Source organism: Amaranthus tricolor, chromosome 6 (assembly GCF_026212465.1).
Source record: "Amaranthus tricolor cultivar Red isolate AtriRed21 chromosome 6, ASM2621246v1, whole genome shotgun sequence".
NCBI classification, from domain to species: domain Eukaryota; kingdom Viridiplantae; phylum Streptophyta; class Magnoliopsida; order Caryophyllales; family Amaranthaceae; genus Amaranthus; species Amaranthus tricolor.
The window spans coordinates 30,418,258-30,446,008 of record NC_080052.1 but is presented as its reverse complement, the minus strand read 5'-3'; the positions used below and the strand labels follow the sequence as shown (position 1 = coordinate 30,446,008).

General features: G+C 34.1%; 3 protein-coding genes and 1 non-coding gene across 4 annotated transcripts; all 4 read left to right on the top strand.

Moving 5' to 3' along the window:
• Positions 1-1,777: 1,777 nt before the first annotated feature.
• LOC130816752 (small nucleolar RNA R71) lies at positions 1,778-1,885 on the top strand. The gene has a single exon (XR_009043291.1). It is a non-coding gene; the product is annotated as a small nucleolar RNA R71 (small nucleolar RNA).
• A 9,609-nt stretch (positions 1,886-11,494) lies between these two features.
• Positions 11,495-13,573, top strand: LOC130815426 (aldehyde oxidase GLOX-like). The gene has a single exon (XM_057681893.1). It carries the CDS (start codon positions 11,672-11,674, stop codon positions 13,424-13,426), a length of 1,755 nt encoding a protein of 584 aa, XP_057537876.1. The 5' UTR covers positions 11,495-11,671; the 3' UTR covers positions 13,427-13,573.
• A 1,222-nt stretch (positions 13,574-14,795) lies between these two features.
• LOC130815315 (E3 ubiquitin-protein ligase CSU1-like) lies at positions 14,796-18,678 on the top strand. Its single transcript, XM_057681734.1, has 2 exons — positions 14,796-15,240; positions 17,752-18,678. Exons 1-2 carry the CDS (start codon positions 15,002-15,004, stop codon positions 18,425-18,427), a joined length of 915 nt encoding a protein of 304 aa, XP_057537717.1. The 5' UTR covers positions 14,796-15,001; the 3' UTR covers positions 18,428-18,678.
• A 2,808-nt stretch (positions 18,679-21,486) lies between these two features.
• LOC130815061 (cell number regulator 1) lies at positions 21,487-27,004 on the top strand. The gene is made up of 5 exons (XM_057681398.1): positions 21,487-22,543; positions 23,067-23,130; positions 24,155-24,319; positions 25,728-25,793; positions 26,184-27,004. Exons 1-5 carry the CDS (start codon positions 22,266-22,268, stop codon positions 26,376-26,378), a joined length of 768 nt encoding a protein of 255 aa, XP_057537381.1. The 5' UTR covers positions 21,487-22,265; the 3' UTR covers positions 26,379-27,004.
• The last annotated feature ends 747 nt before the right edge of the window (positions 27,005-27,751 follow it).

Sequence of the window (27,751 nt, the reverse complement as noted above, 5' to 3'; positions counted from 1 at the left end):
ATCACCTGTAGAAGATTCAAGACAAAGAACGGCCTCCAAAGGATCTTTCATAAGAGTTAGGGGCAAGTTATCATAACAAATCACATCAACTACATCAATAGCATAGCATTTTTCCTCAAGCATGGGACTTTTCAAAGCATTGCTCAAATTGAAAGTTACATTGTCGTCCCCCACAGAAAGTGTAAGTCTACCATTTTTCACATCAATTACTGCTCCTGCCGTATGAAGGAAAGGTCTTCCTAAAATAATAGGAATTTGTCGATCTTCCTCCATGTCAAGAACAACAAAATCAACAGGGATATAAAACTTACCTACCCTGACAGGGACGTCCTCTAAAATACCCAAAGGATATTTAACAGAACGGTCGGCCATTTGTAAAGTAATGTTAGTAACTTTTAGATCACCCATTTTCAATTTAGAACAGACAGAAAAAGGCATCACACTGACACTAGCTCCTAAATCACATAAAGCTTTATCAATAAATAATGTTCCAATGTGACAGGAGATGGAAAAACTACCAGGATCTTTCAGTTTTGGAGGGGATTTATTTTGTAGCAAAGCACTGCATTGTTCAGTAAAAGCAACTGTTTCTACTTCACTAAAAGCTCTTTTCCTAGTCAAAATGTCTTTCATGAATTTAGCATAAGCAGGCACTTGTGTGATTAATTCAGTAAAAGGAACTGTTACCTGCAAATTCTTCACTACCTCCAAGAACTTACCGAACTGCTTGTCGAGTTTGTGCTTCACTTGGCGGTTGGGAAAAGGAAGTTTGATGGGAGGCACTTGCAATGCCTCATCTTTCGCTTTCTCCTTCTCTTGCACTGCCTCAGAAGATGCTTCATTAGTACTCGTTTCAGAAGTGCTCTCATCTTTCGAGTTTGACTCTCCCTCTTGAGGCATGGGTGGCTCATCATAACTCATCCCGCTTCTTGTAGTGATTGCATTGGCGGTCTCCTTTCCATGTGGTTGAGTGGGTTGGCCAGGTAATGCTCCAGCCTGTCTAGAGGAGCTAGATGCAGCTAATTGAGCGACTTGAGTTTCAAGCATCTTATTATGAGTACTGAGTTGCTCGAGCTGTTTGGCCATTTGAGCCATCATGGTTTTCAATTCCCCTAATTCGGATTGGGGTTGTTGGTTCTGAAATTGCTGCTGTTGATGGCCTTGAGGAGGCCTTTGGAAACCGGGTGGTCCTTGATTGGGCTGATATTGCTGATGTTGCCCATATTGTTGTTGTGGTGCTTGTGGTGGATAGTGTTGTTGTTGAGGATTTAACACATTATTGCTGCGATATGACAAGTTAGGATGATTTCGAACTCCAGGATAGTAGCTATTGTTGTTGAAAGGAGGACGAGCTTGAAAAGCATTGACTTGCTCTGGCACTCCCATAGCTCCATTGGGATTTACAGAACACTCCATTAGAGAATGACCATGTACACCGCAATAATCACAAGCAACTCCACCTTGGCTAGAGGTAGCCATAGCATTGACGGGCATAGATGTATTAGCATTCATGCGCATCCCATCGATCTTCTCATTCAAAGCTGAAATTTGTGATGATAGAAGGGAATAGGTTTCAACTTCATGTTTCCCCTTCCTTGGTGCTTGAGCTGCGCGCCTAGATGAGCTATTCCATTGATTTTCAGCAAGAGTATCCAAGAGTGAAATAGCCTCAGAAGTTTGTTTGTTCATGAAAGAGCCGCCAGCTGCACCATCTACCATCCTCTTAGTCTCATTATCAAGACCATTATAAAATGATTGCATAAGAAATTCCTTCTCAATACCGTGATGTGGGCACATATATTGGTAATCTTTGAATCTCTCCCACGCATCATGAAAAGTTTCCCCCGCATCTTGTGAGAAACTATAGAGCTTAACTCTGTAGTCGTGAGTCTTATAACCGGGATAATACTTCACTAAGAAAGCATCAGACAATTGCGCCCAAGTAGTAATGGTGTTGGGAAGAGAGTTATACCAACGTTGAGCCTTGCCCGCCAAAGAGAAACGAAAAAGGTATAAGTAGAGCTCGTCGTCAGTCATCCCAGTAATCTTTTGTAGAGAACATGCTTGAAGGAATTTCTGCAGATGATCAACGGGTTCTTCATTGTCAAGACCATAAAACTGATTTCCTGTGATCATATTCATAACATGGGATTTGATGTCAAAGTTTCCAGCATTAGTAGTCGGCATCCTAATCCCCGCGGTAACATTGCTAGCCTTGGGCTGTGTAGACTGCCTAAGAGTTCTCTCGGGAGCCTGAGCCGCCATGTCAAGAGATTGAGAGGCTTGTTTACGAGCCTCCGCTCTCCTTTTCTTTGCACTTGCGTGTGTTCTACGAGCAGTTGCCTCGACTTCAGGATCAAAAAGCAAAGGTTGCTTGTTGGTGCTCCTGGTCATGCACAAAAACACTAGAACAAACGTAAATACACTCGAAGAACAGTTGTTCCTCGAGTGGGTTAGCAAAAGCAAACGCTAAATTCAAAAAGTAAAATTGTTGCCCCTCCCCGGCAACGGCGCCAAATTTTTGATAGGTCGTTTTGCTACCAAAAATAATTCCTAATTCACCTAACTAGTATAGTTGGGTAAGTAGGGTCGAACCACTGTGGAAGGACAAGTAAAATCACAAGTTGAACCAAGTTCACTAACGCTAACAATCAAATGTTGGAAATTTTTGTTTATCTAATATAATGCAAAAACAAGAGATGAATGAAATTCAATAATTAAAAACCTAGGGCTAAGAAGGATTCACTATGCATCGATCATGATTCATGAACAATAATTGGGATAGGAATGAATATAGGCGAAGGAATGTGTTGCTCTCGCAAACAAATTCGACAATCAAACAATAAAAGAAGCTATCGCGATTAAAGCTTAACTGTTCAAAGAAGGAAATCTTTCACTCAAACTCGCAACTTTCGCTTATAGAATTGAGTGAATAAAACTTGCAAATTGGCCAAACATGCAATCAATACAAAACCTATCAATTGAATCACCTAGACAAACCAAGTTTAAATCCTAAAATCAAACAAAAATCATGATCTTTTGCATAGTTTCACCAAGCCCTAGCAATAAAACTACTCACTACGCATATTAAAACTAACAAAAGATTCAAGAATGAAATTCATGGGGGACATTAAATTCAAACTTAATGGAGAGATAATCATGCAAGGATAACGATGATAAACGAGAACAAGAAATTAGGATTGAAAGAAAATACCTTTAATATAATTAAAATTACAAATTCCGATTGTTGAATTACAATCTTCCAAAGCAAGAAATAATAGAAATCCCCATTGATACCAAACCCTCAGGAAAAGAAAAAAAAACAGAGAAAGTCAACCCCCCCTAAAATTCCCTTCCAATGCTATATATATCTCCTTCCAAAAAGATCGGAGGTTACCGGAAGTTATAAAAAAAAATAACCGCTGGACCCGACCGGGTATGAAGAAACCCGCCCGGGTACGAGGCAAAGCCAAATCTCAAAGACCAAAGATTTTCTAAGTTTTGGAACAGACCCGGCCGGGTATGAGGAAACCAGCCCGGGTTTGAGAGGTTCACCCGGCCGGGTCTGTGGATACCCGCCCGGGTCCGTGTGATAGCATTTCTGCCAAAAAAAACCTCTTCAAAAATCTTCTAAGTATTGGATGCTGACCCGGCCGGGTATGTGGAAACCCGCCCGGGTGCGTGTCTTTGTCAGCACAAAATTGATACTTCGAGTAGCTTACGACCTTTCAACTTGCAAATCTCGCTCCGAGGGTCGATTCCTGGCCTAATTAGAGCTTTATTCCTACAAAACAGATGGGAAACAAACACTCCAACCAAGTATAAAAACCAATGGAAAAATGAAGCATAATACGCGAGAAATGCTATGAAAATGCAATGGGGGAATGGTAAGAAATAGTATATAAAACATGCACATCAACGTATTGTTGAAGGTGCAGAAGCAACAGATCAAGATCGTTATAGACGGACAGTGGGAAAATTAATCTACCTATCCCACACAAGACCAGATATTGCGTACGCAGTAGGAATTGTAAGCAAGTTTATGCATCGACCTCAAGAAGAACACATGGCAGCAGTCCTGAGGATCCTGAGATACTTAAAGGGAACTAGCAACAAAGGAGTCTTCTAAGCGAAGAATGGCAACCTTGACCTTATTGGTTACACGGATGCTGATTGGGCTGGTGATCGGGATGACAGGAAGTCAACCTCGGGGTATTTTACTCTTGTAGGGGGCAATCTAGTCACCTGGAGAAGCAAGAAACAGAAGGTAGTTGCTTTGTCTAGTGCTGAAGCAGAATTCAGGGGAATAGCAAAAGGAATTACGGAGATTCTATGGATTAGAAAACTCCTAGGAGAGTTAGGCTTTGTTCAGGGACAGACAAGTCCTTTATATTGTGATAACAAGGCAGCAATAAGTATCTCCGAAAATCCAGTGCAGCATGACCGAACAAAACACGTGGAGATTGATCGACACTTTATCAAGGAGAAACTAGAAAGTAAAGTCATCAGCCTTCCATTTGTTAGATCCGCAGGCCAACTAGCCGATATTCTCACAAAAGCAGTCTCATCTCAGATCTTCAATAGCACATTAAGCAAGTTAGGCTTTGGTGATCCCACGACCTAACTTGAGGGGGAGTATTGGAAAGCAGTTATCTTTTACAGTTACCTTAGTCATTACAGTTGATTTGTTCTTAGGTAGTTACATTAGAGGCACTTACCCATGTTCGTAACAGTTACTACCCATGTTTGTAGCAGTTACTACAATGCTCATGTATTTATACAATATGCTTCAATGAGAATAAAGAAATATCAGAATTTTTACACAAAAAAACACAATCAGATATTGTCAAATTATCAGTACCATGTCAAGGAACCAACTAAAGTAATATTTAAGACCCTAAAATATATTATTATATACTCTAATATGCATGTGTGCATCTCGTATATTTCCATATCAAACATCGGTACACACATTCCCTCTTCTTCTCATTGGCACATACAACAATAAGTGTACATGGACCATCATGCATGTGCATGAAAATGTACATGAACACAGACAAGTAGTAACGGTGTACGTACTACGTAGTGTAGGTGCACATATTCATTGATAGCATTTAATTTGACGTCGGTTCAAACTTCAAAGTATGAATTTTACGGAGTAAATGTATGAATTTTACAAAATTAAACTATTAAATCACCACATAGTTTAACTATCATTATTATTAGTGTATTGTGCGTAAACACTCAATTTATTCCAGAATTATAAAATCCCTTAATCATTTAAGTAGGAAAATATTATATGAAATCATGACAATATCATCATGCATTCTACTAAAATATCATATCATCATACATTCTACTAAAACAATAAAAGAATATGACACATGTTACTTTTATACATCATGTTTTCCCTCCTAAATTTTAAGTAATTAAATATAGAAACTTTGAGTTTTAATTAAACTTTATTTCTTAATAAATAATAATAGTAAGAAGAAAGTCAATTATAAACTTTAATTTTTTAAAATACACTTTTTTAGGAAAAAAAATATTTTGGGTAACTTTGATTTTAGTAAATTAAATGACTAAACTATTAATTATACCTTATTTAAGATACAAAAATAATTAGAATATAAAATAGTTGTTAACTATAAATAACCTTATAATTAAAAACTCTTAAATTATATAACGTCAAAAAAATTTTCAACTTAATTATTCAGCTAACTTTAATATTTACAAAATAATAAATAAAATCTTAGTTAGAATGATTTTACAATGATAATTATGATAAAGAAAACTATAGAAGTATATATTTTGAGCAAGCCATCAATAAATTGCTTGTGTATGAGTATATCGTATTTTCATTTCATAGAAGGAAGTTTAATATAATGTTTGCACAATAATTTAGCCTAAGTTTAGTAAACCTTTAATTTAATATATACTCAGATTAATCGATCTATTTAGGAAAGAAAAATTATCATTAGTAAAAATTATATTTTTTTTAGTGTTTGTACATAAAATAGGCCTCCTATTTCATATGTTTTATTATTATGGCTCAGGCCTAAATATATTAGCCCACTAGGGTTAGGAAAGGCCTCCCTCATGCTCTCTCTATATATATACCCCTTGGGGTCATTTCTAGGTAAGTGATTTTTACCATATTGGCCAAAATAATAGACATACATTCTCTCCCTAAACCAAACACATTTATGCTATACTTTTATACTGACTTGGGCATTGGAGGCACCCCCTCGAGACCTTCCCGGGGGTGACGATGTTCCCTGTAGGATCTCGAAGACCACCAATGTACCACCACGGATGTGCTCACCGGAAACCCCTCACCGGCCTATATTGGAGAGCTTTAATTACAGAGACTTTGAAGACATGGACTAGATAGCAATTTCAAGCCCCACCAGCATTCCTACTACTCATGGTACCTTCTACCAAGGTACCCCTCATCATACTATTACATTGATTGTATTCGGTCAAGAATTAGAGACCCTTTAATTTTTTAATTTTTGACAGAAACAATTTGGCGCTCGAAGGAGGGCCAAAATTCTTTCTAGTTTGTCACCCTTAGAACCATAACAAACTCTACATTTCAGTTTTCAAGTATTTTCTCTCTCCTAATGAATAGAATACTCAGAAAAAATTATTCATTCTGTTTTGGTGAAAGTTATAACCATTTTCTAGAAGGCTAACAAATATGCACCCGCTGTAAAAAATTTCAGATCTGCATTCATGCTTATCATGTTAAATATCCAAAAAAAAAAAAAAAAAACCGTTCACCTTTCTCTCCTTACGAGAACAACAAAATATCACACTTAGATCAGTCTCACTATCCTCAAGAAGTTGATTGATAAACATATTAAAAAATTCTCAGATCAACTATTATTGGGTTAAAGAACTATTTATTATTTCATTGCCACCTTAAATGTCGGTAAGAAAAATTCATATATTTTTTCTTTTCTTAAAAAGACAAATAATCCATAAAATTATATATATATATATATATATATATATATATATATATATATATATATATATATATATATATATATATATATATTATTTCCAAAACTTTTAAATATAATAGAATGACGACTAGCATTTCACATACAGGCATACAACATATACGAATCACATAGTGGACCTATTAATGTCGGATAAACTTCACGTATCTAAAAGATACGCATATCAAACATCTTCATCTATCATCTGGAATCTATGTTCATTTTTCACGAGAACAAAGATTAAGAGTATGTTTTTTTAGTGTTAAATTGAAATAAACTACTAAATCATACTTCCATGTAATACTTTTTTGAAAAAATTGTTTCTAAAAATCTAACCTTTTGGTCATTTGTAAATAAAGGGTCAACATTTCAATTATTCAATAAACATATAACCTTTTGTTCATTTTTGCAAAAAAAGAGATATTTTAGTAGTAACCGATATCAAGATTTATTTCATATACCAACGAAGTCATAGTTGTCATTACTTTATTTCAAAAAATTAATGTTACCATCTTCTTCTTCAACTTCCACATTCTTTTAAAAACATGCTTTTAATTACCTTCTTTAATCCAAAATTTTCTGACTATCCTCATTCTTTAATGGCGGTTTAAGAAAAATTTTAGGGCAAATATCATTTCCAGAAAAACATTACAACACAAGTAAGTTTTAACTCTAAATTTTTGCAATTGATATTTCATTATTGATAATTGTTTGAATTTTGCTTAGATATTAGGTTTCACTCTTTATGGTGGAATTTGGTTAAACACATTAGAAATTAGGATTTTATTGTAATTGTGAACACAATGAATGAAAATGTGTCTATTGGAATTTGGTATGAGGGTAAATTTAAGGAAGCCAAAGGTTGTATTAGTTACGTTGGAGGTTTTGGTACGATAATGGAGGTAGATCAGATGATTTGTCCAACTCAAGCATCAACTCAACCAACTTAAGCACAACCTCAAATAACTCAAGCATTAGTTAGCTAATGTACTGGATATGCTGAGACAACTTACTTGTAATACAATGTACCGCCTGTGCTAGTTTTGCTTTAATGTAATGGCTATTTTGAATTGTTTTGTTTTGAAACAATTTACTGGCAGAAGGTCTATGTTTTGAATTGTTGTCAATGATTTTGTGTATAATTCATGTTTATTTTAGTGGAATGGTGCTTTAAAACTACATAGTGGTGGCAGAACAATTTGATGGGTTTTCAGCTGTTGTTTTGAATTTGTGGAGTCACATGTTCATTCAAGTGGAATTGTTGTTAATGAATTTATGGATTTACATGTTCAGCTGATATATAGTGTCCATGAGAAAAAAGAATCACACTCGCTCATTTGAGTCTTCAATGAACAGGGAGAGTGAAAAGATAGAGAGAAATAAGTAGAGAAAGAGATTGAATGAAAATTCAAAGGGAAGATTGACTTTTTAGAAATAATTTTTTCTACTTATTTTTGGTCTGATGTTGCCGGTACTTTAATGGGTTGACTTTGATATAGTAAATAAAACAAAGAAAGAGCAGTATGTATGTAGTAGCAAATTCAAATGACTAGTGAAGTAATTATTTTGCAATCATCAACAAAAATAATTTTAACTTTTAACTTTTTAACATTTGACTTTTACCTCCACTATAAACTAAAAAGTCATACATCTTGAATATAAAGGTGGTTTGGGGAATTAAAATTTAACCATTTAAGGGTAAAATTCTAAAATTAGAGCATCAATAGTAATGATCTAATTCAAGGTCATATGACCAAACTATAAGGAAAATAATAATAATGGTGATCTAATATTAGGTGGGTTGGAGAAAAGGTTGGGTAAAATGGTCTTCAAGTGACCCGTTTTGGTGAATGGTCACCCTATTTTTTTTCAAAATTTTTCGCCACGTGTCACGTTTCCATTGGCCGTTTAGAATTGATAGCCCTGCCAAAAATACCAGTTTTTTCCTTTAACGGGTATTTTCGTATTTAAATAATTTTTTTTAAAAAAAACTTATACCAATAGTCATATTTTTTCGAGATCTATAAAATGAGACCCATATTGATATTTTTTGACATAATTTTATATTTACATATTTTCTTCTTATTTTCCTACTTTTTTTTGTTAAAAAAAAAAACCAAATTAATCATTTCAAAAATCCCCAAAAAAATATGGATTCAAATAACCTAATTTATGGAAGAAATCCATGTAAAAAAAAAAACAAGGAAAGAATCTTCTAACAATCAAAGTGCTCAAATTCAGTATCTAAATCGTCCATTCAATCCTCTATTTTCTCAAAATACTCCAAATTCTTCTTACTATATTCCTCAAAATATCCCAAATTCATCTTATTATATTCCTCAAAATACCCAAAATTCTCAAACTATGTTTCACCACCATCATCAATCTCACAATGTCAACTCTAATATTGATCACTATTCAACTCCAATAAAAAATGAAAGTTTAGACGAAAATGAGATGGAGTATGATGATGATGATGAAAATGAAGGAAATAATCAAGACGATCAATATGGTGAAGATGGAGGAAATTCTGTTCATCATGTTGATGCTAGTCTCTACGCCCTATGCTGATGGTAGAGAGTTCATGGGAGATCGCCCAAAAGGTTAATCGGAAGGTACAAGTGGATTAAATGATGACTTTGAGTATTACACGGATAGAGTTTTTGATATCAACCGATACTTGGCAAATAAGGATGATTTTGAAGATCGACAAATACATTTATCCTTAAAAGATGACTTGGTTGAAAATATATGACAAAAGTTTGGAGGAACCGCATTTAATGTATCATTTAAAATTTTAATTTTTTAGTTTGTGTATTTATTTTATGTATGCGCATTGTAATCTTTATTTGAAGTTAACGAATTTTCCTTAATTATTATTAATGTCTACATTTATATTTATCAAAAAAAATTATTTTTATTTAATTTTTTTTTTAATTATAAAATAGTAGATCTATTTTAATCAAATAAAAAATTATATTAACTTTGTACATGAAAATATTATTATAAAAAAATAAAGATAAATGTTAGATAAATTAAGGGAGAGAAATTATGATGGAGAAGAAAAAAAAGTAAGAAAGAGAGGATGATGACCTTTTAAAAAAAGTCATTGTTAATAAAATTAAATTGAAAAATAAAATTTTTAAAAAGAGAAAAATTATGAAATAGTAAAATAATTTTTTTTGATCAGGAGTAACGATGCTCTTAGGTGGGAAATGGGAAGTTAATAATGTGAATGAAGACGACATTGCCTTAAAAAATCCACCAACCTCTACAATCTGTCAGTCTGTACTCTCCAATTCATTCACCTTCCTTCCATTACTACTCTTCTTCTTCAATGCACTCCATTATTACATCACCCACCGCTATTTCCAATCATCTATCAATATATCATATTTTTCTTTTTATTCTTCCCATTTATTTTTTCACAACCTCAATATTCCTAAATACACATAATTTAAAAAGTATACATTAAGACGAATTTTACGAGATCTCACGTAGATATATTTTATTCTCGAAATATGTGTAAAAATATTGTTTAAATTTCTCTCTCAAGTTGAAATATTTTAAATGAGAAGAACATTAGAGAACGGAAGGAGTATATGCAAGTGTAAAATTGTAGTAGTGTGTAATTGTTCATTTTTGAACAATGTTTTCCTTTTCTTTACCAATTTTCATTAATTACTTAGTAAGAATGCAATTAATTTACACCTAAACAACATTTAATTTTTATGAGTGTTCTTAATATTCATCTATAGTACATTTGTTATGAATCATTTCTATTCTTGATTATTAATAAAAAAATTCAAACTTTATATATTTTTTGCTGATAGCACTTCTTATCCTAATTTAATCGGCTGTTGTAGGTATCTATCAGGCTACCAACAAAAAAGATCATGGATAGACTTACGAAGAAACATAAGGAGGAAGAAAAAGTGAGTGTAACGGCTGACAGCATCTCTTATCCTAATTTAATCGACTGTTGTAGGTATCTATCAGGTTACCAACAAAAAAGATCATGGATAGACTTACGAAGAAACATAAGGAGAAAGAAAAAGTGAGTGTAACACAAGTAGATACCTATATAAGTCAGTCAAAATGTGACAAGAGGTGCTATCAACAAAAAACATTTAAATGTTGTATTATTTAAAAATAATCAATAGTAAGAGTTATTCACAGTAAAATGTAAAAATTATTCAAAATAATATCTCCATGTTTTATTAAAAGGTAGGCAAAAAATACAAAATACATGTAATATAATCGAATTCAAAATTATATCGTGAAAAAGTAAAACTTGCTTAACTTAGACAATAATTCCCGATGTTACATACACCCCTAAACATTATTATTGATCGTAATTATGCTATTTAAATATTTAATCAACGCCATTATATAATATTTATAATTATTATAATAATTAAAACATCCCAAAACAGAGTTTATGACCGTAAGTCTATATGAGACTGAGAGTGACTGAGACTAAGAAATTCACGGACAATCCGCCATTACTAAAAACTAACCCCTATTAAAACCCGTGTTTCCCACTAAATTTCTCTTTCAAATTATTAACATCACACCATTATTCACCACCTTTCTTCCTCATATAAACCCCATAATCATTCTTCTTTACCTCCACAAACAGAGACTAAAATACCAGAAATATGTATTCATCAATGGCTTCCAAGAATTACTCATTTTACACCATTTTTGTTTTCTTTATCTTTGTATTTACAAATTCTGAATTTTCTCCTTTAATTGATCCTCTTCCTAGTGTCTATTTTTCCTTTGAAGATTATTTTCCCGGCGTGGAAATTCCGTTGGGTAAATGGGAATTACTTCATAAAAGCGTCGGAATTTCTGCAATGCATATGCAACTTTTGAACAATGATCAAATCATTATCTTTGATCGGACTGATTTTGGCCCTTCTAATCTTTCTCTTCCTACCGGAAAATGTATTAGTTCTTCTACTACAGAAAACGACGGCGTTGATTGTACTGCTCATTCCTTACTATACGACGTCGTTTCCAACACATTCCGTCCACTCACTGTTCTTTCCGATACATGGTGTTCTTCCGGGTCAGTGGATCCTACCGGAAAGTTAATTCAAACAGGTGGGTACGCTCTTGGTGAGCGTGTAATTCGCACGTTCACTCCTTGTGCACGCGTGGATGCTGATTGCGACTGGGATGAGCTTCCAGTCGCTCTCTCTTCACGACGTTGGTATGCTTCAAATCTGCTTCTTCCTGACGGCCACGTTATCATCGTCGGCGGTCGTGGGGCCCATAACTACGAATTCTTTCCTAAATCACCGGGCCCACTTTACGGCGGTAGATTCCTCCTCCATTTTCTGGCTGACACGTGGGATGGGAAGAACACAGAAAATAATCTCTACCCATTCTTACACCTTCTTCCCAACGGTCATATCTTTATCTTTGCTAATAATAAATCCATGGAGTTTGATTACGTCACAGGAAAAATCATCAAGAATTTTCCGGTGTTGCCTACTAAAGAAAGACGAAACTACCCTTCAACTGGCTCCTCTGTTCTTCTCCCCATTAATGGAAATTCATCTTCACCAGAGCTTGAAATCTTGATATGCGGTGGCGCGTATCCTGAGTCATTTGATTTAGCAGATAAAGAAAATGTATACGTAGCAGCATCTAGAACATGCGGTCGTATGAAAATCACTGATCCTCACCCGCAGTGGAGTATTGAAACCATGCCCATGTCACGTGTCATGCCGGACATGATTGTATTACCCAATGGTGATGTTTTAATCATTAACGGAGCTGGAAATGGAACAGCCGGATGGGAAAATGCGGATAACCCGGTATTGAAGCCGATTCTGTACAGGACCTATGAATCGGATTCAACACGCAGATTTGTGGTTTTAAACCCGACAAAGATTCCTCGATTGTATCATTCTTCTGCAATCTTGGTCGCTGATGGACGGGTCATTGTTGGCGGGTCAAACCCACATGTAAGATACAATTTTACCCATGGGGTTAAATTTCCGACGGAATTGAGTTTGGAAGCGTTTTCACCGCCGTACCTTGATCAACAATACGCAGTTTTACGACCGTCAATCTTGGCCGTAGAAACAGAGAGTATGACGGTGACGTATGGTCAGAATGTGTCTGTGACGTATGCGTTGGGGATGTATAAGCAAGAGCTAGGAGTAAAAGTGACGATGTTGTTGCCGCCGTTTACGACGCATTCGTTTGGGATGAATCAACGGTTGGTGGTTTTGGGGGAGGAGAAAGTGAGTAAGTTATCGACGTATGGGTATAAAGTGACGGTAAAAGTGCCGGAAAATGTAAATGTGGCTCCACCTGGGTTTTATTTGTTGTTTGTTGTTCATGCTGGGGTTCCTAGTCATGGAGTGTGGGTCCAACTTAAACGTCCTAGCTCTTGAGATTTAGATTTGGTTTTTCTTTTTTTTCAAATGGTGTTTTGGAAAATACTTTTTTCATTTTGTTCATTTATTTGATAAGGAATTCTTTCTTTTGTAATTGTTCATGATTGTCAATTGTAAGGATTTAATGTGATTTGCATTTAAAAAGTTGGTTTGTGCTTATTTACTTTTATTTTGTTCATTCTTTTATCACATATAATCAACCATTGTCAAAGTTTTTATAGAAAAAATAGATAAAAAAACACTATAAATTATTTAAAATTTTAGCATTCAATTTTATCATTAAATAAATTGGCCAAATTGTTCTTAACTTTTAATTTTGATAAGAAAATTTTCTCTTTCACAAATTTAATTTTTTTATTAAGTAAATTACAATGATAAAAATATCACTATTAATAGCAAAAGAATATAGTAGTATAATTTTATTAAGTAATTTATAAGGAGCTTATCAACTGTGACTTCAAATGCTTGATTGAGGATTTCTCTTATTCAATTGAGGGGATTGACAATTGAGAAAATAGAGAAATTGAAAATTGTAAGATAAAAGTTTCACACAAAAAATTCCAATTATTAGGTATCCAACCCAAATTAGTATTATATTTACGGGTCACTCATTTTTTATAGTTTTATTTGTAAATTTTGAGGGTGTGTTTTGACTCGTTTGGTGCTTAAAAAAATGGTTGTTAGGGCACTAAGTTAGGAGTAGATTATAAAAACAAAATCGTCCTTCAAGAAAAAGTAAGTTACTGTATTATATTCAGCTTGTATTGTTTTCATTAACTGGTCTAATACAGATGCATACGTGGACTATCTTGGCTCATCTGAGTATGTTGTTAGGGTCTTTTAGGATTTCAATTAAATAAAAGTAGACAAAAATATTTCGGAGAGAAAGGGGGTTACGAATAGTTTTTAGTTTGTATTCTTGACCAAGGTTTGAGGGTGTATTACTTGTCTCATCTTTTTGCTGAAAAAAAGGATTGTTAAAGGCATCAAGTGAGAGTGCACGCAATAAATAATTTCGAGTCACAAATTTATTAATTATTGGTTGTTAATTAGCAAAGAAATTGATCATTAAATTAAAAGTCATTGAAAAAGCTTACCAATATATTATTTTATTTTAGATTAGTAATCAAGTTTTTTGACCAGCTAAAAAGTTAAAATTTATTAAATATTTTTTTGGCTTTTATTTATCAACAAATTAAGATTTTTTTTCTTGGCAAAAGGGTATAGCTCTCGATAAGCAAGAGTAAAACAGAGTATCTTAAAGACTTTAAATTTTAAAATAATAAATTAAAGAAATAAAGATAATCGGATATAAAACGAGTCAAATATTTTTAAAGTATTTATTTATAGTCTCAACTCACAACATTAATACATACCCAACTCTCACACTTCCAAATTTCCAATTACCTCTCGCCAAACACCCCCCAGACTCCACGCAAGAGCTTTTGGACATCACAAGCTATATAATAAGGCATCAATAAAAACGGATCCCCAATTTTCTAGGTTTACCGATTCGATTTTCCCCTAATCCGAACCTTAAATTAGGGTTTATTCATCAATCAGCGTAGAACAATGCCTCAAAGACATTCAAAGAACAATAACGATCTAGCATTCTTCACTTACGATGAAAAGCGGAAGCTAGGGTATGGAACTCAGAAGGAGAGATTAGGGAAAGACTCCATAAAACCTTTTGATGCTTGTTGCCTCTGCTTAAAGCCAGTAATTGATCCTCTCTGTTGCCCTAAAGGTCACGTCTTTTGCAAAGAATGCATCCTCGAGTGTTTACTTTCTCAAAAGAAGGATATTCAAAGGTTGTAATTATACTTTATTCTTGAATTTTCTTCATTTTCATTGATTATGCTTGTTTTATGTTTATTTTTTGTGTATCTTAGATTCGAAATAGTATTATAGAGTTTGATCTATTTCTATATCACTTAATTATAGAATATTGCAATTTGGCGTGAACTTTAAGTCCGAGCTGTTGTAGTCCGGAGTTAATTTAGAATGAGTGCCAATGGTAGAATTCATTATTACTATTTTTCATGGATGTATGAGTGTGGAACATTGTGCTTGATAGGATGAAGTGTGTTGTGCCATTACTTGAGAGGGTATCAATGTTGTTTGATGCCGGTAATCCTGAATTTGTATCTTGGATTATATGCAGGTTTTGTCTCTTGAATGTGATTGTTGTGATTAAGGATAATTGATATCAGTTTTACGATGTGTAAGATGATGAAGTGCCAGTGAGTTGATGTGAATGAAACTTCCAATTAGCAAAGAGGTGATACATTCAAATGCGGTATTTATAGTGTAAAAATTTGAGAATGACCACCAATTGAAAAAAGAGTTAATCCTGTAGCAATTTGTAAGAGATTTATGCATCAACCTTTAGAATACGTGAGCTCATTTGATGGGTCATGTCTTTTTAGCTTGTTCACATTTTGTCCTTCCTCAAGTACCTTATTACGGCAACTAGGGAGACTCACCTTCCTTCTTGTATCTGATTTTTTGATAGATGACTATTAATGAATTTGTGACATTAGTGTACATAATTGGTGGTGGACTGATGGTTTCTTTTGGTTACTGCTTTTGGTTTTTATGAGTTTCATGTTTGGTAAGAAATTTTTTTTAGTGATCTAAGCTTCTCTGTATTAGTTTTATAGAATGGCCTATGCTGCTATGTGTGAAGAAGGTTCCAAGAATTTATGTAGCTGAGTAAATGAACTAGCTGTTTTTCTTGTGACATTTGAGGACCAATGGAATTTTTTTCACTGTTATGTAGCAAGAAAAGGGGAGCATTTTTGTACAAAGAGACAAAGAGCTGTTATTCTCTGTTTTTTTTTATAAAAAAATTGCAATCGGCTAGTGAAGTATTACCCATATTCCATGGTGCATTTTTGTGATGACTCATAGGGTAAAGTAATTTACCAATGCTTAAAAAAGTATAATATGTATAAAGAGGTATTACTGTATTACTTTGTCATGGTGCATTGCGCAGATGAGTCAGAGTCCTTGATTTTGTTGGAAAAGATAATGATCTTGATGGAAGACTCTGATAAATGATAATGTTCATCAATGAATCCTGAAAGCTCAGGGAGTGATTTTGGTGGGGAAAATAATATTTTTCTTGAGCTATTGTTTGCCAACGACAACATCCTATTACCCCAATGCCACTAAGAGGTCTCTTGGATTGAGTATAAATATTTAAGGAGTAAAAAAAGTCAAACTAGTGAAATAAAGGTAAGTTGAGATGCAAATAAAGTAATTGAAATACTTGTGAAAGATGTAGAATGAAAGTAAACTAAAAAAATATGAATGAAAAAGGATGATAATTTCCTTTATTTGGAGGAAGGTATTCCCCCACCCTCCCCTAGGGTAAATTTATACCCCAATATGAGGGAAATAATTGTTGTTCTATCTATTTCCCTTACCTTCTAACCAATTCTTTTATCTCTCTAACAACCTAATTCCTAATCTTCTATCTAATTAACTTTGTTTTCCTACTTTGGCTTTTATTTACCCCTTAAATATTTACACTGAATCCAAACGAGCCCTAAGTGTCTTCCACCTAGGCGAGCATATAGGGGGTGTGATGTATGTAACCTTACCATTGCTAGTGATAGCAAAGAGTGTAGTCCAATTAACTCTTGGTAACAAATATCATCTGCAGCTTTACATAAATTCTCAATTACCTTGTTGATTAAATTCGATGCTTCTTTTGATTATTCATGTAAGGACGCTGCAAAACCAAACCTGGTATGTTCAATGTTAGCATATATCAGGGATATATTAATCATCAGTTCTCAAAAATGTAACTTTTCTTCCTATATCTCCTTAACAATCTTCCAGTTACAACCTACTTAAACTTCCATGTGCGTGATTGGTAACTTGCCTTGGCTCTGCTTTGTGGTGGCTTGAAGAAAGACGCTGTGGCTAATCCTGGATGTCTTAATCATCTCATTACTTGACACTGCTTTAAGATAGTCGTAAAGGACCTCTATGAATCACTGGTGAGACGAAGAATTGAGGGGGGGAGGTGTACTGAATTTGCTGATGATGTCAATTGGCTTATATCTGAAAACTTGAGATTGCTTATCCTTTTCTTTTTCCTTTTTTGGGAATGAATATAACTGGACATGCACACTTGTTTATACCGTTCATCAACTTGTAATTTTCCATCATTGGTATTTTTTTTGACTTGATATGCGGAGATTTCTGAGAGCAATAAGAGTGTTCATGGACCCTGTATGGTCTTGTACATTATTATAAAACTATAATCAGATACTTATATACACGTGCTATGCCTTTGATTGTGAATGTAGAAAATTAGCTGCACATGCTGCTCATAAGGTGCACGAGAAAGAAGAGGAAGAAGAGAAATTGAAGCTTCAAAAGGCTAGGGAACTTGAGGCGTTTGATCAGCAAAATCATGGTGCAGTGCCGTATCACAGTGACAAGAGTTATTCGCATGACAAAAATGGTTTCCAAGGTGCAAACAGTGTAAAGGCTACTTCTTTTGAAGAGGAAGCCTTGAGAACCATGAAAGCTTTCTGGCTTCCTTCTGCCACTCCAGAAGCACCTGTGAAAGTAGATGCTCCGTCTACAAGTACAACTTGTCCAGAGGGAAGGGAGAAGCTTAAATTGAAATCCCTATTCCCCATATCTTTTACTGAAGAAAATGGCGAGGGAAACAAATCCAAGATTTATGATAAAAAATACATTTGCCCTAGCTGCAAGGTTACACTGACCAATGCAATGTCACTTGTGGCTCTGAGCTCATGTAGTCATGTATTCTGCAAGAAATGCGCCGACAAGTTTATGGCTGTTGACAAGGTTTGCCTTGTTTGCGATAAGCCGTGTAAAGAGAAAAATCTAGTATGTTTGAAGAAGGGAGGTACCGGTTTTGCTGGTCATGATGAACATTTGGAAGCAACAGATTTCAAACATTTAGGAAGCGGTTCAGGATTAGGGCTAGTAAGGCCTGCTCAGAAGGTCTAAGTTAAGATTTTATATATCTGTAATATACCTATTACCCAGAAACTTGTACTACCTGCAGTTTCCGATGTTCATTGACATTTTTCTTGTTTTCAGTCAGTTATTTGCAAGCTTTCTCTGGCTTTTCGTATTTGCTTTCAAGTTACGACTGTGTACTGTATAAACTTTGTGAACAAAACAAGTGTGTAGTTCTTATTTCATAATTTATCATGATTATGCTCCATATACAAAAAAGACGAGCAAGATTTTGTGTATGTATGAGTATGACACAACTTTTTGAAGTCCTGCTCCTACGGAGACCGGTGTTACTATAAACCGCCGTGGCTTAAATCTGAATTTAGTCCAACCAATGTTTCATCAAACTAATTAATTAACCAAATGTGTTATTAACATATCAAATTCTGAGCTAAAGCTTACAAGAATTAGTCAAAATAGGGTGGCATTCTATGATTAACTAGTACTACTTACTCAATCTGGAGGTAGTCTACGTAAATAATGGTAATTTATAATATTGACAAACTATTCATATAGAAGAATTTATTAGGGTGGGGCTTTTAGGATTTCAATATTTTTATTTTGTTATTATTTTATCTTATTCTTTTATTGTGATTAAAAATCTCAATGATTGATTAAGAATTTCTGCTAAATTTGTCTTTAAAATACTAAGCACATTAGGGTCTAAAGTTTCAAACTTTATCCCTAAAAACACCCAAGACCAATAGTAGAGTTGTTTTATGCAATGAAACAAACAATCCAATAAACTAGCAATGAAAAATAATAAGAAATAATGCAATAAACAAAAAACATAAGATTTACGAGGTTTGTTTGCTTGTATTATGTGAAGAATCAATGGAGTTCACAAGAACTCATACAATGGAGTATTACACTTGGAGAAAAAGAAATAGAGAAAGAGAAGGGTTTGTGTTTGGCTTAGGGTTAGAATCCACATGGGAATGAGTGTAAGGAGTTCTATATATGGGAGTAAATGAGGAAAAGGTCCAACCCTAATGATTAGCCGCAACAATTATCGTGAATGAAACAGTGATCTGGCAGCCTCTTGCTCAACCGATCGAGCGGAATAGGGGGTGGTCGAGCGAGCTTGATCCTTGGTCGAGCAAGGGTCTAGGAGGCTACTGACTTGGTCGAGCTACTTGATTCGATCAAGTAGCAGCTTGTTTTGGTCGAGCAGCTCATCAAACACCTCCCTCATCATCATATACACACATACACACATCCACACACCATCAAACTTATCAAACTCTATTTGTGCACTCAAGTCACACCAAAACTCCAATAGTCTTTCTAATTTTGACTTTAATTTCAACAATCATAATGTACTTTAGTTGTTTTTTTTTTGGAAGAATTATTCAATAGGTATTTGCAAACTTAAAGAGTCAAAATGTAGTATCTTGCATTTTCATTTGGAGTGCATATCTAATTTATATTTGGACTTGCATTACAGAATATAGAAATTTTTGCAATCGTCTTTTCCTTTATTTTGCTACTTTGATAGTGTAGCGTTATTTTAAATCTTTTCATTTTTTCCGAGATAAATATATCTTTTGATGTTTTTACCTGTTATCAATAATTTATTTATTACCTTTATTTTTTTTTTATTTTTTTAAATTATTTTTTACTCCTATTTGATATTACAAAGTACTTTTTGTATTTTTTTCTCTTAAGTAGAATATTTGAATTTTGTCAAACTTTGATTTGGAATTATTATCAATCTATGAAAAAACATTCGTAAAAATTTTTGATAGATTCGCCTCAATATATTTTTCTTTAATATCAACTTTTATACACAACAACAATGTTAAAGCCTTAAACCCAATATATTGAGGTTGATTTTTGATTCTTAATCATAGAATGTGATTAAGTTTTACTGAGTTAGTTGTAACTAACATACCGCTCATCCTCTTCTTTTATTCGGGCTTGAGACTGACAATAATCCACATGCAATCACGAAGTTTATATATCAACTTTTTATATGTTTAGAAATCCACGATTGAAGTTAATTAAACTCAATTCATTCAAAATATTCTTTATGAAATATCTAAAATGTCCAACACAAGTAATTTTTCATGATTCAATGCCCATATGTGGAGGCATACAAGTAGAGTAAAACTGAAAAATGACTTAAAATATTTCTTCATACCCTAATGGTTCATTTGATTAGTGGTCCTAAATGGTGATAATGAAAATGATTTATAGTGTAAAATTTCATCAAAAGTTCTATATCATTCCCATGGTAATGAAATTTTGATCACAAAAAAGTTTTTTGTTTATAAATTTCCATTACCAGCTAATACTATCTCTCCCAATAATAATGCATAGGAATGAATTTTATGAAAAAAAATGAGTGATTGGAGTTGGACTAGCATGACTATCAAGGTAGCCAAAGAATTTTCAACTAAAATTACACTAGTTTTTCATTTTCATTACCATTGTTTATTACTACCTACCAAACGGACCGTAAATATATTGTACTGATACAATAGATATAATTTTCATTAGAAAAACTCTAATCCAACTCTAAATAGCATTTAAAACATTAATAATTGCATTAATGGTTTATTACTTTTATCTATAATAGGACTATTAATTCTACAATAATTTGACTCGAAGAAAATCCCTTTGGATATCTTTAAATATCATTAGTATTATATTATACTCACTCAAATTTACTATTAAGGTCTCATTTACTTTAAACACTTTATCTAATGCACTTATTTGATCCTTAATATTTTTAATTGTGCATTATTAAAAAATATGAAATATTGATATAAATAATCCTTGCATTGAGACGAATCAAATAAGATCCCACTTGACTATGTTTTAACTTACTGATTAATAAAAAAATACAAATTAAAAGTAAGAAATAAATAATATCCAAAAAGCAAATAGGATATTAGTAGTGAATTGGAGGAAATATTATACTAATAATTGGTTGAAGTTAGGTCACCAAGTTGCCACCCCATCTTATGCTTATCTACAAAATTCCCACTCAAAAAGCCAGGAACTAAACCTAATTAGTCATCCAACGCTAACTAAGATGAAGATTATCTTATAGAAGTATAAACATGCCAAGCCGCAGCCACCAAACTAGTTGACCCCACAATTATTTGCCCCATAATTAGGCTCTCAAGCCACAATAATACCCAATTGATACGTCAAAAAAAAACCCAACAAAATTGTTTTGACAGCAAGAAAACAACTTGTATGTTATCAATTTGTCATCATACTTTGGTTATCCTATTCATTTATCCACACATAATTAATTTATCAACTTGTATATATATTCATATCCTGATTCTGGGTGCAAAAAAATTGCAATTTGCTTTGATTTTTGTTCAAAAGTTGCCAATTTGTGTGGCTAAGATTGAGAGAATTCTTTACCGTGAACCCTAAAAAAGGGGGATTTTGGTTGGGTTTTTGGGTATAACCCTTTTCTTTCTGGTTAGTGGAAAAAAGTTTGCAACTTGCATTTAAATCTGTTGAAAGGTGCATTTAGGTGTTTCTTAAGAATTTCTTTCGATTGAAGGAGAATGGTTCATTTCGGCTGCTGAAGTAGCTGGGTTTTTGGAAAAAAGTTTGGAACTTGTATTTTTCTGGGTACCTTGAAAAGTTTCCGACTTGCATCAGAATTTCTTGAAAATTATTAATATTTTGAGTCCTTAAACAATTCTCTCGCCTGAAGAACGAAGAGGGTGATTTTTTCTGCTGAAATTAGTTGGGTCTTTGAAATAATTTTTTGAAATTTTTCTGGGTTTCAGACAACTTTGCAACTTGCATAAGTATTTGTTGAAAGCTGCAAATTTTGGTCTTTTTCTGTTGCTAAATGGGGGATTTGATGAAGGAAGAGAAAGTAGGAGATGTATATGAGAAGGAAGAAGAAGAGAGATTAATTGAAAGGGTTTCAGTATTGGACTTTGACATGTTATGTTCTACAGTTGCTATGCAAAGCCAAGGAAAATGGAGATTATTTAATAATGAAGAAGAAAAAGAAGAAGGTGCGGAAGGTGGAGAAGGTGAGTATGGTGGTGGGGTTTTCAGGATGTGGGAAGGTGGAATTCTTGATTGTCTTGATGATCATTGTATTTCCATTGAATCTGTTTGGTTAGTCTTCTTCTTCCCCTCCTTTAACTTTGTATTCCTATTTAGTTTTTTTTGTGAATTTTGATTAGTTGGAGGGTTATTTTTTGTATGCTTCTATTTGGGAATTTGTGTTTTTTAGCTGACTTAAAACCTTCAATCGTTTTCACAAATTCGAGATGATTTCACCATGAGACATGCCTTATACTAGAGTTAAATAGCCTCACCGCGAGACGGTCTTATGCAGGACAGGCTGGTTTTCACAAATCTTTGGGTTCAAGAGAAGTCATGTTTGATGAATTTCCTTATTTGCTATCAAGTTTCTATCTAAACGTCTTTGTTACCAGTAACAATGGTCAAGTTGTACATCTGACCCCTAAACCCGCTTAGATGGAGCCACTTTTTGGTGTTAGGGTAATGTTGTTGATGATGATGATGTCAAAATTGATGCCAATTTAATTGGGATACTTCCTTTCTGTTTTGACTTTTGATTGTTGCTAATCCTATTCAACTTATTCTTGATCTTGACTATGTATTTGTGGTGTAGTTGTCCTTGCTACAGATTTGGAAAGAATATGAGACGTGCTGGGTTAGGCCCTTGTTTTCTTCAGGTGATTGTTCTCACTATTCCATAAAGTTTGATTCTATTTGTTTGAATTTATTTTGGTTACTATATTATGAAATCTTTTAATACATGCTTCAGTTTGAAGTTTTCCTTTCTAGATTGTACCTGTATTGGATAAAAAACTTTTACTGAGACTAGACATTAGTTAGGCTCATTATTACTTATTGTTATGCACTACTTGATTGGTAAGTCACTTTTTTCTGTAGGATTTGTAATAACACAGGTTTAGAATTTCCCTTATAGTTGTAAACCTCTTTAGACATATTGGTTCACATTAGAAAATCCATCAGGAACTGTGTAAATGGGTTAGGACTTAGGACATTGAGGAGACAGCAAAAAGAGGCAGAAGAAAGAACAGTATCGAATATTGATATGCCAAAAGATTTCCCTTTGAACCTGTGTTTGCAAACTTGATCCTCATCTACAAGAGCGAATCCAGATAAAATATATTACCTGGGCCAATATCATATGACTTCTCATTGGCATGGTATAATTAGCTGGAAACGCCTTTGTCAAAGCGCATAGAAATTTGTCGGTTCGAACACTGAACATTAGTTTAACATAATACTTTATTTTTCATGACCCGGACCATAGCCTATGTCAGCCCAGGTCTAGAAACGCCCCTGCTTATCTGAACATAAAGTTTAGTGCTTTGAGTCTTTAGTATGTGATCTTATTGTCTTCTGTTAACTGTTATTGGAGAATTATTATGAGTGCTTATAGATGAGGTCGTTCTGTGCATATTTGGTGCCTTATTGTTTGTCTGTTTGATACTGATTGTTGTTATAGAACATTGTCCATTTTTTGTGGTTTTACAGTTTACCCGTGTTCTATCAGAAATCTTTATCTCATAGTGTAGTGTTTTTCCGGATTGACACGAAGGGGATCAATTATAGATTCAAAGTTTAAATGGCTTCAGTATCGCTGCAGTGACTGCTTTGATCTTCCTCCTAGTTTTTACCTCTTCTGTGAGTTATATTCTAAACTACGGAATTGCTTTCTTACTGCAGGGAGCTGTATATTTTCTTCTTGCCGTCTCGGCTTTTCTCAACGGTGTTCTCTTCATAGTGATCAGAAGACGCTGTTTTCTTTACTTGACTATCGCATTTACTATGTCAGTGGGAACTTACTTGGGTTTCTACCGCACACGGATAAGAAAGAAGTTTAATATTAGGGTAAGCATTACTTTATTCATGCGGTCTGTTATGCTGGTTGGCTTGGTCTTACAGTTTCCCATTGATGTTGTCCCTTTTTTCTTTATAATATCTTTTTTTTTCTTTATAATATCTTTTTATGTTTTAATTTTCATGGGAAAGCTTATGCAAGATTTTCCTTTTTCCTGCATAATCTTGACAGATGTTGCCATAAAGTATATTTATTCACATTTGATTTTGAATGGGTTTTCTGGTCAATGATTCATAAGTGGAATTTCATTGGTTGCGCGTTCTATTTAATTCACGTAGTTGCATATTTGACGGGAGACATTGAGGTGTTATGAGTCTGGCACATCAACGATACTTGTTTGATACTATATCGCGAGAATGGTGGAGCATTATGTGGAATTTTCATGATAGTGAACAATGGAAGAACTCAAAATAATAGCTATAGAGTAGGAAAAACAGAACAACGATATATATTAAATGGAATGTTGATGTAGTGTATTGATCTAATCCAAAGCATTACAAAGAAAGATAGGAATACAAGCATTCGAGAGGCTTTTAACCCTCCCAGAACGAGTTTAGAACTCTACGTAATGTATATTTGATTTTTTCATATCTTTCTCTATTCTCTACTTTCTTATTTTTACTACTTTTCCCCTTCTCTTAGTTTAACTTCTTCTAGGATATACTATCTTACTCATACTAAAATACTCAAGCTACCCCGATATACAATATATGACAGATTAATTGTAGAAATTAGAATCCTCATCTACTCTGCTGAAATCAAAACTAGCAGGTAAAAATCTGGGTGCTTATGATTATGGAATGTTACGTACTAAAAATATCTTCTTTTTTTTTTTTTTTTTTTTTTTTTTGCGTTTTTCAATTGCTTATAGCTGGAAACACCACCTGTAGTAGCCTAATAGTCTTACAAGATAGACAACTATGCTGTGTATGAAGCATATATGGACATGTAATGTCTGTAGGATCTTGTGTGGATGGGGCTCTATATGAGGCATATATAAAAACATTTCGTTACACCAGTGCCATTAAATGGCTTTGAGGGGGTCGGATGTATGCAAACTTACCTTTATTACTACTAACAAAAAGTGTTTTCGATTGACTCTTCGTAGAAAAGATCATATGCAACCTCAATTCAGTCAATATATTCTATTCGATGCATGAACATAACCAAGTGCTTAGGATAAAAAAAGACGTCATTCTGATCTCATTTGGAAGCCTTGTAGATTTTCAAAGTAACTTTAGAACTTTGCTGTGTCTCAACGTCCATTTTGTTTGTCTTTGGGGTTCCATGTGAAGAATGTTAGTTATGGTGCTCGTCGGATAAGGTCTATTTTGTTAGTCTTTGTCTATTATTTTCGATATAATTTTACTAATTTTCTGGAAAAAATCAAATGTGTAGGGTAGTGACAATTCGGTGGACGACTGTGTTTATCATCTTGTTTGTCCTTGCTGCACCTTATCTCAGGTATGTCTTCCCCACAATTGTTTGCCTGTTACAAACTTAACTTTAGAAGACGAGCCGTTTCTGCATCTTGAACCATTAATAACATCATGGTTCGAAAGGGCTTGTGCGAATTTACTCGTTCTGTACTAACTTTTTGGCTTTTGGGTAAGATTATTGTGTTTTATCTAAAAAAAAGTGTTCAAGCCCTCATAAATTAAGCTTTTTTGTGAATAAATTTAGACCTGTTTTATCTTTTTTTTTTTTTTTTTTGAAAAGAACCCGTTTTATCTTGTCTTAGGAACGATATGATATAAAAAAAAAACTTTTGAGCCCCTTAAATGAAGCTTTTTTGTAAATAAATTTGGACCCGTTTTTCTTATTGGGTTTGACATTGTATTGAATTCAATGTAGGAGTCTAGAACACTGGAAATGAATAACGTTCAGGGAGGCACGTGGCATGGCCGAGGTGATACAATATGTGTAGGAACCTTTGGTGAAGGCGGCAAAGCCTTCGTTGAGCTACATCCACCACTTCCGGTTTCAGTACATTCTCATAAGACCAACGCATCTCCGAATGGTGAAGGTGATCGTATTGACGAATGTTAAGGTGAAAATTTGGCATAAACTTTTTGACCTCAAGTTCTATATATTATGGTGAGGACCGATTGATAGTTGGGACTCACATTTGCAATAAGGCAAAAACCCGCTGTGAAAATTGAAAACTCCTAGAGTTCGACGAGCAGCATGCATGGGATAAGATTTCAGCAAAGTGCCTTATCGCTTATCCGAGGAGTGACAATGTGCGTGCAGATCGAGAACAATAGATCTGTTTTAAGAAACCTCAGTCTAGGCTCGCGAGGGCCTCGGTTTGTTTGTTTCAAGCCCCATGTAATTAACAAAACCTTGATCCTTTAGGCTTGCAGGCGAAAGTTGCAGATTGTATGCTAATTTGGTTGCATTTGTGATTCATTCCGTCTGGTTGAGTTTGTGTTGTGGTTGATATATACGTTTTTTTAGAATCATTTTACAATACTTTTTGCAGCTTTATGGCTGTAGCTTGTAGGATTTATGCTGTGTGCTTGCGAAACTGACGGATCGACTGCATGAAATTACTGTTCTCTTTGTCCCAATTCTCAAATTAAGTGCCAACAAAAACCACATTGAATCAATTCTTATTAAATGTTTAATTATTTTTTAATATAATAATATATTAATTAAAATTTAGTTGTTAATTAATTTTTAATATAATAATTGTTAATAAAATTTATTTTAGTTGTTGATTAAATTTTAGTTGTTTAATTATTTATTAATATAATAATTGTTTATTTGTTTATACGTGTGAATTATTTTAGTTGTTAATAATTTATATGATTGTAAGTGTTTATTAAATTTACTTAAATGTTTATTAAATTAATATTGTAAGTGTAATTAAAATGAATATAACTTAATGTATTTTTTTATGCTTTAAATTTTTTATTAATAGTTTATTAAAATATGAAAATTGTGGTAAATGGCTGGAAATCAGGGAAAAGGAAAAAGCCTTTTTAGAGGATTATTGAGCGGCAATAGTTCTAGGCCCAGTTTACTGATAGGGGATCTCTATGAGAGGGGGGTTACGGGTTCTGCAAGGCGAGCCAGGCAGGAACAGGCGGCCAGACATAGTCAGGCCCAACGTTCGAATACCCTAGACCTTGTGCGTAGTCGTTTTGAGCGCCAGACTAGCCTGCGTAATAATACGATCGGCTCAGGTGATGATGATACTGATTACGACGAGTCTGTCAGTCGGGAAGAGTCTATCGGTCAGGATGAGTCTGTCGGTCATTCTGTTGATTGGACGCTCGTCAGACGGCATGCCGGTCAATTTAAGATTAGAGGGCATGGCACGACTGGCACTTCTGATCACGCAGGAATCAGCCAAGCTGAGGATGCGGCTCCATGGGGGAGGAGGCGCTCACAGTCTGCGGACATGGACTGGTTGA

Coding starts and splice junctions, on each gene's coding strand:
- LOC130815315 (XM_057681734.1), top strand. CDS start 15,002: ATGCCTCAAAGACATTCAAAGAACAATAACGATCTAGCATTCTTCACT. Junction 15,241..17,751: donor CAAAAGAAGGATATTCAAAG/GTTGTAATTATA, acceptor TTGTGAATGTAG/AAAATTAGCTGCACATGCTG.
- LOC130815061 (XM_057681398.1), top strand. CDS start 22,266: ATGGGGGATTTGATGAAGGAAGAGAAAGTAGGAGATGTATATGAGAAG. Junction 24,320..25,727: donor GAAAGAAGTTTAATATTAGG/GTAAGCATTACT, acceptor TCAAATGTGTAG/GGTAGTGACAATTCGGTGGA. Junction 25,794..26,183: donor CTTGCTGCACCTTATCTCAG/GTATGTCTTCCC, acceptor AATTCAATGTAG/GAGTCTAGAACACTGGAAAT.
- LOC130815426 (XM_057681893.1), top strand. CDS start 11,672: ATGTATTCATCAATGGCTTCCAAGAATTACTCATTTTACACCATTTTT.